Genomic DNA, 15,749 nt, shown 5'->3' on the forward strand with positions numbered 1-15,749 from the left:
GCCTCTCACACTTCAGCATGTGGTGCTATCAGTAAGTGGAGAGAAGCTCACTGTATCAACACAAGCTGTGATAAAGAACCAAGCTCACGTTGTGGCTTTGAATCCCTCCTGGACAGAAGGAGGATACCTGCTTGACAGGTGAGGCTTCGAGCATCCCTTCAGTAATGCAGTGGAGGTATTTGAACAGAACAAGCCAAAGTCCTGGATGAGTAGATTTCAGACGTATAAATCACATGTAACACATATCTTAAATACTCACATCTGCACACATACCCGATTTAAATGAAGCCACCAACGGGAGACAAACGGCTCAGAGCCCCACACTTCCTCTTGCCGGGATAAATTGTGCTTTTATTCACCTCGCCTTTCTAAATAGGGGCCATTAATAACATTAGCGGAGGCTGTTTTCTGTCAGCATCATTTGTGATCCCTTTGAAGCTGCAACAAACCTGAAAGGTCACCTTCAGTGGAGCCTGTAAGCAGGAATCCCCTCGCTTTCCAAGGCAACGAGGAGGACAAAATGACACACGTGACACACAGATTTCTATTCTGGTGAACCTGTGATACGTTTATTTTTGTTTAATCTTTGTGTGACTGCTAAGATCCGAGTCGCAACACGTGGTTCCTCACGTTGGTCGTATTTCCACAATACTTCCCTTCCATTTGGCATTCCTTGCAAATGGCTTTGCTTTTGTCAAGCTTATCTTTCTCTTTGTCATTTCTGAACCCGAAATGGTGCCAGATAGTAGCTTTGAACATTTGGGTGTTTTCAAAGCTGGGGCTTGGCTAACGTTATCGCTAGTGTCTGACGCCATGTTCATTGTTTTGATATCTACACGTTACGCGTGATGCGCATGCGTGAATTCAATGACGTGGCTAGTGGGTTCACCAGGGGAAAATGCATTACAAAAATCGATCTTTGGATGCAAGAAGCGATCTTTATAAAATAATACGAAAATCGATTCAGAATCAGAGAATCATTTTGTCGCATGAGGCTTTACCTCAGCAGCGATGGCTGATCACTGAATGACATTAAACACGACACAGTTCTTTCACGTGTTATTCGCCGTCCGTATCGATTCAGTACTTGGTGCTGAAGTTCAGCCAAATGCATGCATCAAATATTTAGCTCATCACACGTGTTGCACAAAATGACCTGCAGCTAAACAAAATCAGAAAACAGAAAATTCATTTTTCAAGCAAAAATGTCAAGCGTTTGCTGGTTCCAGCTTCTTAAAAACTTCTGTCAAATAATGTGCAGATTAATCAGTAATGAAGCTGATGTTTTGCAGCCTTCATGCTCCCAGCTAACAAACACACACAACTGGAATCAGAAGTGAAAAACTGAAACAAAGAGGAAACCCAACAACACCAACAAACCTCAAACCAAACTGAGCCTGAGCTGCTCCATCAGCTCAAAAGCTAAAACACAACATTTTCAAAAGAGGAAAATCCCCACCCGTCCAACATAAACTCTAACATGAAGAACATCTGCACCTTCCACCCCGTTAGCACCAAATCCACAGGACTGACAACGGCATGATTAGGAAACAATGAACCAGTAAAATAAAGATATTTCAAAGGCAAAGCGTGAACTTCTAACTGAAAATATAACTGGATGACTGAGTGCTAACTGAACTGTAAATAATCTGAATATAAAAACAGGCTCTCCACTGACAGAAGCCTCAGGTGACGTGAGGTGCGCACACCAAACGCACACGTGACACACCTACCTGTGTGAACTCTATAATCAAACCAATTCCAGCATCCAGACGCTTCACTCAAAGTCCAGATGGTCGACCACTTTATTCGTAATAACTGCTGGCAGAAACACTCGGATTCAGTCCGGCGATTATGTGCGACTGTCTTTCTGGACAGAAAGACGAGGAGGCGAGTGGGCCAGCTGCCGGAGCTCCTCGCCGGCTCCTCTGAGCCTCGTTTCACTTTACTGTATATTCTGAAGTCAGCTGCAGCCAGTCACTTTCTCTCTGGGCAGTGATAACAAGCAATACACCAACCATCTGCTCTACCACACACAACCCTGTGGATCAGACCTGCTAAGCTTTCTAAGTCAGCGTGTCTGTGTGTAGAAGATGTGAGTGTGCAGTGGTTCCCAACCTGAAGGTCGGGACTCCACCAAGGGCCACAAACATGAATGTGAGGGGTCGGGAGATGCTTCACAGCACAACGAAAAGGTTCAGCATTTGTCAAATCTTTGCCTTTTTCTGAACAGTTTTAGGCACAACATTCTAATCCCAACGTCTTTTAGCAATCGTATCACACGGTCTTTCTCGGAGCATGGAGTTTCTCCAGCTGTCTCAGAACTTCAAATTCAGTTGTATCCTGGTTACTTTAGAGCTGCTAAAACTGATACTTTTCAAATGAGGCCTGAAGACGACGGCGACGTGACTCCAGCTGGAAGATAATGCTGCTCTCTGACAGATGTGTTAATTAAAACCGTTTGCTGCCTAGTTTGTGATGATATGTCGCTGCTGTGTTCACAATTTGTGTCTGCTGCCCCCAAGTGCCCAAAAAACATCAGCGGTTGTGGATTTAAGGACCTCTCATCCAAGCTAAGACTGAAAGTTTTGCTTTCAGATGAATCAACCTAAGAGCGTGTCAGGGGAAATCAGTGCGGAGTGGAACTATTGACAAGTCATCGATGTTTACAACCTGTGATGAAGGCGCACAGAGACACATTCATCTCCAGCTCTTTGTGAAAGGCTGTGAAGTGAAAGGCTCAACTGTATGTCTCATTTGTGTGCACGGTGACGACTGATGAGGATTCAGTTACAACACGGTTGTTTCTTTAATCAGTTATCAAATTTTGGGGGATTTCTGGTTCACTGACTCTCTGACCCACAGCACTGTTAGAGTGTTTCAGCATGCTCAGCGTGTATATAAGTGTGTGTCCAAATATATTTTAGTTCAGTTTTATATTATTCGACATCATGAGATGGAGGAAGACAAGTTCAAGACTGATTTTCACTGTGATCCTGGAAGCAGAGCTGCAGGAGAACAAAATCATCTACCTGATGATAAGCTTACACTTCCAAATTTCTCAGTCTGACCTTCTTTTCAAAATGTAAAGATATGTGGAAATACATTTCAGACATACAACGTCCTTGCAAGAGAACAGGTACTCGTACTGGTACTAAAATGTGTGTGCAGGCCTCTTACTTGATGACTGTTCCTTTGGCGCCCCCTGCTGTTGTAAGCATCACCCTGGAGGTGAGGCTGACCCTCAGGTCCTCCTCCTCCAGGCCCAGCAGCTCTGCACAATGCTCCAGCGTCTGGCTCGACTGGTTCTTGATGGTACAGCCGCCTGGAAGACAAGCAGAAGGGCAAACATCAGGCTGAGGCCATCAGGCACTGAGCGGCGAGGTCAGAGCCTCATGCGGGTTTACATGACAAAACCCTCTGAAGGAAGGGACATCAAGATATTTTTGAGTACATTACATCAGTATAAACAGCTGGAGGTTTACTTCAGCCAGAACACTCAGAAAAACATGCCACAAAACTGTTTGAATTGCATTTCTTTCAGTACATCTTTGACTGAAATTTGGGGCAAAGAAGTCGAAGAGATGCTGTCTTTGATTTGGCTTGGAGCTAACAGTCACACACACTTGATTGATTGATTGACATGAAGATCAGCTCAATCAGTGAGCGTAACATTTGTACAAAAAATCCTACAGTAAACTGTGTGTGTAAACTGGTCTTTTGACTGAGTGTTTCCCACTGAATCCACACCGACATTGCACCATATCAGCAGCTTCATTTAAAATCAGTGCACAAAAAGCATCTTAGCTTACTTTATTAATTTAATTTACTTTATTAATCCCAAACTGGGAAAATACTTCTCTGCATTTAACCCATCACTGACTGAAACACACACACAGGCAACATGCAGTGAAACACACACAGGAGCAGTGGGCAGCATCAAGCACCCGGGGAGCATATTGGGGGGTTAAGTGCACATCAGCCGGCTAATTGAGGGGGGACTTTATCACTCGTGCCTGTCTGGTGGGGGAATTGAACCAGCGACCTTCCGATCACAAGCCGCTTCTCCAACCTCTAGGCCACGGCTGCCCCATGGGTAGGTAGGTAGTCAGTCGTTGTTTCGGTTTGGGAAAAAAAATCCTTAAAAAAAACTCTGGTGTACAGAATAAACAAACAACAGAGCAAAATAAAGTACAGACAAACAGGATTTATACACACTTAGACTACAGAATCAGAATCTCGGTGGGACGTCAAGGAAATGGGCAGGATTTGAACCAAACGAGCTTGGCGTCAGTTTGACAGATCAGAAAGTCATTTGGAAGGATGGATGTTAAGTCGTTTAAAAAGGAGGTGAACTGATTCCATCTGATGTCTTTGAACGTCATCTGAGTTTCGCTCCTGTCCTGTCTGAGCAGAGCTAATACTCTCAGTACAGTTTCCTCAGGTAGGTCACAGACAAGTGGACTGTCCACAGGTACGTAGTGTCTGACCTGACCAGGTCGTCTCTTCTGGATCCATGCTGGAACAAACCTCTATTTGCAACGCGTCACAGGATTAAGTGGGTGTGAAATATGAATGAAGTAATCTTTTAAATCCCCCGCAGTTCTGCAACGACGTGCACTTCCATGATGACAAATTGACAAGCCGGCCTACGTGCGCCCTACTTAAAGGTGAGGGCAACACAGCGCTCATTATGTATGGATGCAGTGAGAGTTACACCCACGAGCTGTGAACAGAGCAGGTCCAGGGAGGCATAAACAAAGCCTGGAAGAAACCGGGTGGGCTGAGAGTCGAAGACAGCAAAGCCGTCACTCAGGAAGTCTACTTGAGCAGTGAAGTCAAAGGGAGGTTTTTAAATGGAAGCTCATCGTGTCCTCCCGAGAGCTGCAGCAGCCGATGAAGGCGGTTAAAGCTGATACGAGCGGACGTCACCGATTTGATCAGGATGTAGCAGCTAATTAACGAGGAGCTCCTGAGCTTCCCGACTTCTCCACCCTGTGTGCGGTCTCAGCTCCGAGCCCATTGGCTCCTCCTGCGATGTGGTTTTCTCTTGTTTCAAAGCAGTCCTGTCCTGCCTGCAATACGTGCAAAACACTGAGGCCAGGCTGCTAACCAACACCAACAGCAGATTTATCGATCCTCACATCCATTCACTGCCGATTTCAGATACAGCTGACGGGACACAAGGCCCTGCATGGTCTCGCCTCCTCATACGCCCGGACTTTCTTGTCCTTATTCCACCTCCAGTGACATGCAGCCAAGCCACAGCTGAAAACCAACAGAAACACGTCCAATGGCATGTCAAACTAATCTGTCTGCTTCTGCATCTCAAAGTCAAGTAATGACAACTTGGATGATGTTTGGATCAATGGGAAGATGAAGAGCCTGTAAACCCATGTGCCTGTGGGTGACACTCTGATCAATGACAACAATCAATGGCTCCTAAAAGCTAAGTGAGCTAATATTAAATCAATGTCAGGACTGAAGGAAGACCCTGTGCAAGGAAATGCTCCGAGTGTATATTAAGAGTCGAGCCAAGGACTCAAACCTAATCCCTAGTTAATTAAGCTTCATTATTTCCAGCCTCTGCTGATAGATTTCTCTGTTTATTTCGAAATAAGCTGAGAACCGGGAAGAATTGCGTTCTGACTGTCAGCATGTCCTCCAAGCGCCAAAGGTCCAGAGATTTATGGGAAGGCAGGTTTGACAATGAAATATGGCTGCTAGCGACAATTTTATGGGTTAAAGCCCTTCTGTGCTGAAAATCAAAGCTTCAAGTTTTCATTCCATCTGGTTTCACTCTGTTTAAAGGAGTGAGGACGTGTTTCATCATCACATCACATGCAGCGTTTCAGGGTCCATTGAGGGTGATTGCTTGTTTCTTTAGAAGGACTTGAAAATACACAAAACCACTTCAGTGTTGCGTCAAACACCTGGATGAAATTTATCAAAGATTTGGCGGAATAGGAAATCGACGATGCATCGATTCTCAATAAGTGACTGAACGTCACTGCTGAGTCGCCGCCGTTATGATCTTGTGTCCAAAAAAACGTCCGTCGACTAGAGACTCCAGTTAACAATTTTTCTTTGGTTTTCTAAGGAAGAAGGTCTGCAGTAGGACAGTTTAGGAATTGCTTCTGCAATAGACAAGAAAGAATTTTCCTGTCTTTGAAACTCAACACGACTAAACATTTCTGTATGTTGCTGTTCGTACTGCTCGCTCGGGGTCCACTCTGAGGCCTGTCTGGATATCCATCAACATCTTCCCTTTCTGATCACGTCTCCTACAGGGAGATGATTGATTCTCTTCTCTCCAGCCATCAGATCTGCTGATACTCTTCAAGGGTAACCTTTTGCGCTTTGAGGATGACTGTCATGAAAAGCAGGCATATCTTTGTGTGCCTTGTAGAGGCTTTCCCAAACAAAGTAAACCTCTTCTGGCCTCTGCACATACAAATAAATATTCTTTAAGAACTCCCTGAAACCACCCACTCGAGAGACCTTTATCCAAACTGTGAGCCAAGCCGGTCTCACAAACTGGGTGATTATCTCCTCTGGCTGAACACCGTCTTCTCACTCGCTGTAAAACACGCGCTGTGATTGCCACCCGCTGTGAGAAGCAGGCTATTTAACAGGCGCCCAGCGGCGCTTCCTCTTCTTCCCTGCGGAGGGAGAAAACAACGGGGAGGGACTGCGAGCTGAGGAACTTCACTGGGTTCAAAGGATTAGTTGATTTTCATGCAAACTGAGCCTCCCTGGAGGGTTCAGACTGAACTGCAGTGAGATGGGCTGGAGCAGCTGAATACGCCACTTATAATGTCGAGAACATGACAGGCGAAAAGACAGACTGAATAATTGTTTTATGACCTTTTTTTCAATGATTAACAAATCTCCTGTAATGATTTAACAGATGTAAGTCTCACGTTGGCAGTCCTGACTCTCTTAGGTTTAATTTCCATAAGAAGAGCGACACAGAGAGGCATCCTCACCTGACATCCAGTTCCACATATTACAAAACCATTCATCTCTGACCACAATGAGGCTGAACTGAGAAGAGGCCCAATATTACAGCCATCAATCAAAGAGCAAAGTCCTGAGGGATGAGATCAAAATGGCATCTGCCTCTTAGGAACCAAACTGGTGCGGTTTAGGACCGGAGAAGGCGGCGAGATGGATGGTTTCTGATGTAATCACAGGCCGCTGCAGGCCCGAGTCTGAAAACTCATCAGTAAGAGCTGATGATGAACTGTGCTCCTCATCACACCTGTGCTCTCCGGCAGCGGGGGACAAAGTATTCAGGTCCCGTACCTCACTAAGTGTACTAATACCACACTGTAAAAGTACTCTGTTAAAAGCAAAAATCCTGCATTAAAAATATTTTTCATTTGTATATGAAAACAAAAGGCTTTAAGGCACTGAAGCCATCTCGTGATCTACCTCTTAAATGTAGTGAAGTAAACATACACGAGTATAATGAATGACACCTCAGACTTGTCCTTAAGCAGAAAACTGGAGCTAATGTTTCTGTCGCTGTTCTTCAAGCCACTGATGTTTGCTACATGCTGACACCCACAGCCATCAGTCACACAATTCAAACAACCAAACTTGTGAGCAAAGTCAACCAAGAAAACATCTGACTGTGAATGTCACCTTGAGAAAACAATCCCTTTTCCCCCTCTTTTAAACTTCATTTTTATGACACTTTGTATGTGGCAGGCCATTGGCTGGCTAACATGGACCCTGATTCAGCTCAGGGTCAATAATACAAGAGCTTGTTGTGTTTGTCAGGTATTTCACAGGCAGCTCACCTGACGTGCTCCCGGCCTCCTCAAAGTCGATGTTGCCGAGGTGCAGCACGCCGGCCACCACCCTGAACAGGTCCAGCTTCTCCACGTCGTCCAGGCCGATCTTCTTCATGGCCACGCACATCCTGTTGAAGTCTCCGTGGTCGTCCAGCAGCGGGTCCTTCAGAGGGCCCGACTTCATGTGCTGAGAGACGAGGACAGAGGACAGACGGTCACGAACATCTTCACATAATCCGCCCTTTTTTTCAGCTTCCTTCCATGTGATGCACCAGCTTTACCTGAAAATCATTCACCCTCATTTCCTTACATTCTTTCAACACAATCTGGCCTTTCAGCTTTACTTTCATCCTTCATTTCTTCATCTTCTGCCACCTGACTTTCCTTTCATTTCTCCCTGAGAATAATTCACCTGCCTCTCTACCTGTTCCTTCTGTCGCTGTGGCAGTCAGGTCAATGAAAATATGTTCACGTTATCTAAGGCAGATGTGTGGCGTCGTCAAAGCAAAAATCACACTGACCTCAAGCTTCCTGGAGAATTATTTCATTTTATTTTCAAGTTGCCAGACGAACTGATCTTTGGCCTCACTTTGGTTTGCACAGAGATCCAGAACTGCACGTACTGGGCCCATACAACACACTAATTCTCTGAGCAGACTGCACAGGAGAGGCCTAACAAGCAGAGTAAGCAGAGCAGGAAATATCTCAATGTGCAGCAGAGAGAAGGCAAAGATAGTCGAGTGGGCAAAACACACACACACACACACACACACACACACACACACAGTGCTGAATGACCCACTCAAGAATGTCACAGTCTGATTCCGCAGGCTAAACAACCTCTCTGTGTCCCCTGCGATCGAATTAAGTAGAAAATTCTGCTGCTTAGCTGCTTCCACGATTTAATCAGGTGCTCATTGAATTTTCATTTAGCTTTTTCATTGTGGCTCCTGAAGTTGAAAAAGGCAAATCAACAGCAGGAGGGAACAATCGCAGCAAGCCAAAGCTCTGAGGAATCTGAAAACTTTGGAAGACATCATTTATGAACCAGTCAGGAGGAGATGAAGGACTTTAAGAAGCTTTTTCCACACTTATCAGGTCAAGAGCCAACAAACTACACCAAGACACTGGACAATCAGGCAAAATCTGGCTTTTCTTAAAGTTAGAGGTGGCTGCATTAATCAACAAAGAGCAAGGGCTTATGGGTAAGTGCAGACAGCCGGCAGAGTCTGAACTGCAATCAGAAAGCACAAAGAACATCAGGCAGGTTTTGGGTGGACTGTTGAGTCTTTCCACACGTTGTTTGTTCCTTCACCGCATTGTTACCTCAGCCAACGAGGTTATGTTTGTTTGTTAGTTAGTTAGCAGGATTTCTCTCAAAGTCATTAAGAGATCTGCATGGAAACATGAAAACTGTTTCTTTAAGCTGCATTGATCAGTGGTTCTCGTAGGCCTGTTCTGATGTTACGCTGCCCCCCAGTGGCCGAAATAGAATAATGTAGCTTTAATATGGCAAGACAGGGAATTCTTTCACTGTTTTTTACTCATTTCTAACGAAATACGGTGCAAAGCGAAAAAGACTGTTTCATTGTTGTCCATCATTACGTGTATGTTGATGTAATTTCCGACCACAGGCATCAAATTAAATCTAACATTTATATTCTTACAATAACACAGTTAAAGGGGCAATGTGTGAGGTTGTACACCTGTCGAAGGTCACTCTAAACCAACAGGAGGCAGCATATCATCAGTGTAACTGGAAACTGCTGCTCACTGTACTCTTTGTCTGCTGGTAGCTAGTTAGCTCATTTAGACTTGTAGATATACGGTCCAGTTAGCTTCAGAGGTGATTTACAGCAGCTCTAATGATGACTCTGTGGACGACAAAGTTGACAGGTGGATACAGGAGAGGGGGATGAAGGAGGGAGAGGAGCGAGAGGAAGGTCGGACATCAGCAGCAGTAGGAAACAAGAACGTGTAGAGCAGGAATATTTTCACTTCTCACTCTGTGAACTGTGGATTTATTTGGACCAAACCAGGCGATTGTGGAAAGAACAACCAAGACGGTTTGCTGGGTTTTATTTTGTTTGTGTCTCATCTGAATGAGGTGTGCTATGATGAGCTAACGAGGCGGTTAAGCTCATCTTAGTTTGGTAAAACAGAGAAATCTGATTTTTCTGTTTAGTAAGGATACTATTTGTAAGAATATTTGTTTTTTTGACATTTTGTGAGTTTGTTTTGTTTCCTTATCAGACCAAATGCTAAGAGGGCTTGTGAAACTTAGCAACTCACCTGACGTATACGTCTCCCAGTTGAAACTACGGGGGCCTTACAGGTACAAAGTGGTATTACAGACAGGACAAGCCGCAGCTAGATGGTTAGCATGCTAACCATAACATATCTGTGCTACACAACCCAGAGACGTCTTTAACATAACGTCACTGATGTTTCTTCACATTCTGGTGATGATGTCTTAATTATTTGTGTCTTAATGTTCCTCTGTGAATGTTTTAAACACCGATGGTTTGACTAGTGGGTAGGAAAGAAGTCAGCACGACCGCTCTGCATTCAGTCGGCTTTACGGAAATAACCTGTGATTCCACCTTAAATAAACTATAAAACTAAAGCTAATTTTTCTTACCAGTCAGGGGGCTTGTAATCAGCAAAAAGAATAAAACAATCTTTACACAAGAACAACTGCCTTCGACACAGTGTCGCCCTGTAAAAGCACTGATCTGCTGAGGCTGCTGGTCAACAATGCAGACTGACCAATAATCTGGATTTTAAGATAATAAACATTTCCTGAACATCGATACACGAGGAGACTTTTCAAACTTCAAATCAGCATTTTCTTTGTTGCTGAGCTTTTGAACCTGACAGGTTACAACAAAACAGGAAGCGGACACAAACGGTCCGGGGAGGTGTGTATACCACCGCACTGTGACATTCTGATGAAAGCAGTTGGACTGAAACGCTTCTACGCAGCAGAGGAAAGTGGGAAACCACACAAAGCGCTCCAGAGGTGAAAGAAGAGATAAAACATGTGCATGCATTAACCCCCAGACACTCAGAGAAGATGTGAAGCCAGCAGTCCCAACATTCACATCCATATCAACATGTAAAAGAGTCAGAAAACAGCACATCACCTTGTCGTCCTGTGAGATACGAGACGGAGCAGTGAGGAGACACACATCATTCATCAGTGATTACAGCAAAGAGCACCTGGGAACACACCTGGCCTCAAAACAAGTCTGCAAACAATCCTTCTGTGCATTTGTTGCATTTACCCTGAAGCACCAGGCGGGAGGGTGAGACTTCAATCCACATATTTGTTTTCTAATCTCGTCTTATCTTGCCTGAACTTACTTTAAAGTGAATTCTGCTTCTGTCTGATCCCAGATGGTATCAGATATCATCTGAGCCGTCCTGGAGTCCGCGAGTTAAGGCACAAAGCTGAGGATTGTTTGCAAAATGTTATTTCAGCCCAGTCTCTGTGGGATTGTTTTCTGCAGTAGTGAAATGAAGCAAAATGACTTCACAAAACTTTTCTGAGGCCATTTCCCAGGACGAAAACCTGTCCTCATGTTTGTGAGCTCACTGCTTGTTCCCGCTGCTTTCCAGAAAGGCTTAATTCCACTTATTTCTTTGTTGTCCTTCTTCTCTTATCATACTTTATTAATGAAGTGAGGAAGAGGAGCTCGTCTAACTTTTCTTTTTCCTGTAAACTTTCTGGCATCTTCTCCTCCCTGGCTGTTGTTTCCTTCTCGATGAAATGCCACTGCAGGTGTTTGTTCTTGAACTTAATTTGAAGACGTTTTATCGAATAGAAAAAAATCCGTGAGAGATCTCTGAAGTGATTTTCAGCTTGTACGAGAACTTAGTGTGAAAGGAGTTTGGTTTATGTAAAATATTTCCCTCAGAGTGAGTGTGGAATGGAGGAGCAGTACATTAGGTGTCAGCACAGAGCTTTAATAGACTGTGAGGACATGAAATGAATCAGATAAAATGTGCTGAAATTAAAACAACTGAAAGTCTTTTCAGATCTGGAATTTGAAAGTTTTTAAGGCCCTTACAGCAGGTGTGATGCAGCCTGTGAGTGATTAACTTGTCGCAGATCTCATTTAGTTTTAGTTCTTATTTCGACAAAAGTAAGCAAGGAAACTAAAATGTACAGAACAGTTTAGTACCAGGCAGCTTTACACTTTGTACCCACACTACATCACTTCAACAAAAGATAAGTGGGCCTGTGGAGACGCCACTAAACTCATCTCATACTCCCTTTTCAATCTCCTGGACCATCAGGGCGAAATCTGCTCCTTAAACTTTAGAGTTACGGCCTCAATTAAAAGAAAATTTCTGCTTTTTTCAGTTTGGTCCACCAAACTGCAGCTCCAGCCCAGCGAGGAGCTGCAGCACAGCGTTTATGGTTCAGCTCATTTCGTCTGGGACACAAAGTCGTGCCGAGTCACTTTCCTAAACTGTAAAAGCTTCTGTGTGACAGCGAGCAGCAGGCTGTCAATCAGGGAGGCCACACCCTTAATCTGCATGACTTTAAAGCCTAATGTAATTAAACAAATGAGATGCATAAAAACTCACTCCTGTCTTGTAGCATCTGTTTGGTAAAGGAAAATGTCTTTGTCTTTACTCGTCTTGCACTGCATGACTTTAAGTCGAATTACATTGTGTTCCAGTTGCATCAGCGTGGTGCTGTATTACACTGCATTAGGACTGAGGAACTGTTAGCGCGTGTTGTTTCGTCAGGCGGCATCTCTAAACGGCGTGTTTGTATCGTTAATAATCGTCTGCAGCTTGTGTGTTTTATTTTAATAAAGAAACACAAAGACAAATGTGCAGTTTAGTGCGAGAGTTACAGCCAGTTTCACTGCTTCTGCACCTTATGTAGAAATTAACTCGGTGGTTATGGATGAGGATATGCAGAAAAAGATTCAAATGAATCATGACTTATGGTTGACAAAGACTCAGAGAGATTCTTCAGTATTTCAGCCCAACTAACGGACTTTATTTTGAAACCACATGACTGGTTTTATGTTCTTCCATTTATGTGCCATCGTCAGCAGGGACAGCGGCGCTCCAGTCTCTTGTCCATGTTCCTCTTTATGGCTATAACAATTAATATTGCTGTACTGCGGGGAAGCCACGCACAGCCGTAGTAATGAAATACTTGTGCATAATTAATCAAAGGCTGAAGGCAAAGGAAGGAGCTTATTTCACATGGTTTTCTTATTAGACGCCTTTGTGCTGCACCGAGGCTCTCGGCCAGGCTGCTAATGAAGTGCTTGCTGTTCGAATGTCAGCGTCTGAACTTACCCTGAAAATTATTAGATTATATATAAGTACAACTGGTGTGCAGCCACGAATTCCAGGCGAGAGATGCAACACCGAAGAAAACATCAGAAAATATCTTCGTTGTTCAGCTTTGTTTCTTTAAAGTGGTTCAAGCCTTCATAATTACACACATAAATTTAAACACGAAGGTATTCTCTGCTTTGCTGCCTGGATTTTTGCTTGAGGTAAGAACACAAGTTTTCATCTTAATTGCCAACAAGTTTCAATAAACTGAACTGAGCTGCAGACGAGTTCTAATGAAAACAAACCGCGAGCAACCAGAGTCCTTCATCAGCGACTCCAAACCAACGTTATGTCCTCCAGTTTAAAACAAATCTGGAAATCTCACATCCTGAAAATAAGTAATTAATTCTTAAGAATCTGCTGGAGGTTTCACTAACTCCAGGCTCTCTTGGCACAAGGTACAACACCGTTTTAAAAAGTTAAAAAGAACTGAAAAATGCCCGTGTGGATGTTCGTCAACATCGACGATGTCCATAAAGACATGGTTGGATGAGTTTGGTGTGGAAGAACTTGACTGGCCCACACAGAGCCCTGACCTCAACCCCATCCAACACCTTTGGGATGAACTGGAACGGAGATTGTGAGCCAGGCCTTTTGGTCCAACATCAGTGTGTGACCTCACAAATGCTCTACTGCATGAATGGGCACAAATTCCCACAGAAACACTCCAACATGTTGTGGAAAGCCTTCACAGAAGAGTGGAAGCTGTTAGAGCTGCTGAGCTGTCTGTGTGTTTACAATGAGGCGTCATTAAAGTCCCTGCTGGTGTGAAGGCCAGGTGGCCCAATACTTTTGTCCATTTTGTGTACATGTGTTTATGTTGACATTCAACACACTCATGACCAGGTTTTCATTTTGATCAGCCAAGAGCTTTCGTTTATCACCCTCCAGGAATCTCTAAATCATCAATGAACTTCTTCAGTATCAGTTGTAATGAAGCCTGCAGCCTCTGGGGGGCACCAATGCGTCTCTTGCTTTACAGTAGAATTTTGTTTAATTCTGGATGCAGTTTGAATTCATTCTTTGCTGGGCTAAAAACAGTTCATGAATTGCAGAAACACAAGAAACATGAATGTTTCCTTTCAAAAGGCAGAAAAATAATTTAGTGTGGTGAGAAGTCGTCCTGTGAGAGGATTTGCTCGGGATGTTTCCACATATGGTGGATTATACAGTTTAGGTGAAGACAAGAACCTGAGGAGGAGCTGAGAGGAGATACTGAGTGAACAGTGTGGACGACAGAGAGCATCAGAGGACGTGATGCCGAGAGAAAAACTGTGAGGCCGTAAATCTCCGTGAAACCTGCTGAGTCAGGTTTAACGAGGCCCTAATGGAGTTTGCAGAACGACTGTTTCCTTTGTTACGACGACTCACAGGGCGAGGAGGGGGTTCACTTACTTTGGTTTGCATGAGCTTAAGATTGAGGATGAAACGCAGGGGACGCGAACGCACCGCAGCTGCTGTGTGATGAAAACCCCGACTGGAGCATAATAAAATACTTTCAGGTTTACGAACGGTTTACTTACGAGAAGGAAAATCACGATGGAACGTAACCGGGCAAAGTTCTGACAACCGATAAGATGCTGAACATCGGATCCCATAATCAAATGTCTAGTTTTAGTTTCTGTCTTTGTGTCTCTGCTGTCCACTCTGTGCGCTCATGTCTGCTGCTGTTTTCATGCCCAAGCGACAAAAACACTTGGAAACGATGGCTTAAAGTGTGTCGTAAACCTTCAACATCACTGAACGGAACAACACACACAAAAAAAGTTTGAAGTTTTGAAGCTTTTTTTCCTTTTATAATCAGCAGCACTCAGCTCCTGCGGGACACGATTCAGAGGCTCAGATGAACCGGACTGAATGGAGTGCGGCTGTGGTCTACTGTACCTCCGGGCTCTTGCGATTCTGCAGGATCTGCTTGTCTGTTTCCTTGGAGGCAAAGAAGCGAGTGCATCCTCTGTTCAGGTACTGCAACACAGAAGGAGAGAGAGAAAGACTGAGGACAAAGGAACGAGTCAGACTCATTCAACTGCTGTGACGACGCTGCATTCTGGGACGTTTTATGATCCATTCATCAAACTAAAGAAAACTTGGAGTTAATCACTGGCTGAAACCCTACAGTAACGTATGACATGGTCTCAACACACCTTTGAAAGCTGAAATGGGTTTCAGATGACAAAGCAAGCTGGAAGCAGGATGAAAACCACTAAAAGTGACCTGAACACTGAGGTAAGTTTAAACATCTGTGTGTCAAAGTGTCTCCCGGAGTGACAGCCTGCGCGTCTTTAATTTCCTCACAGATGTGCGTCTTCCAAAAGGACAATCACTCGGCTTTTCTCTTGGTCTCAATTGTTCTGAACTCATCTCAGTAATTAAATTTGCATTTGCACAAAAAGCCCCCCCCCCCCCCCCCCGGTAACTGATTGTGAATCAGCTGTAATGTCTTTCCACCAGCTGGCCTCTCCTGCTATGTGCAGAGAATCAACATAATGAAGACACTGACTTCCCAGGTGTGTTTGGACAGCAGAAAATGAGATAATGGAGCTCATCTCGAGGTGAGTCCTTTCGGTGCAGCAGATG

General features: G+C 44.2%; 1 protein-coding gene across 1 annotated transcript in view; it reads right to left on the reverse strand.

The window, feature by feature from the left end:
- Positions 1 to 15,749, reverse strand: part of myo6a (myosin VIa) — a 79,508-nt gene that overhangs the window by 48,225 nt on the left and 15,534 nt on the right. Inside the window, 3 exon segments of the mRNA XM_046374000.1 lie at positions 3,181 to 3,325; positions 7,809 to 7,989; positions 15,057 to 15,137. Of these exon segments, the coding sequence (XP_046229956.1) occupies positions 3,181 to 3,325; positions 7,809 to 7,989; positions 15,057 to 15,137 (407 nt within the window).

This window comes from Scatophagus argus, chromosome 19 (genome assembly GCF_020382885.2).
Source record: "Scatophagus argus isolate fScaArg1 chromosome 19, fScaArg1.pri, whole genome shotgun sequence".
Lineage (NCBI taxonomy): Eukaryota > Metazoa > Chordata > Actinopteri > Scatophagidae > Scatophagus > Scatophagus argus.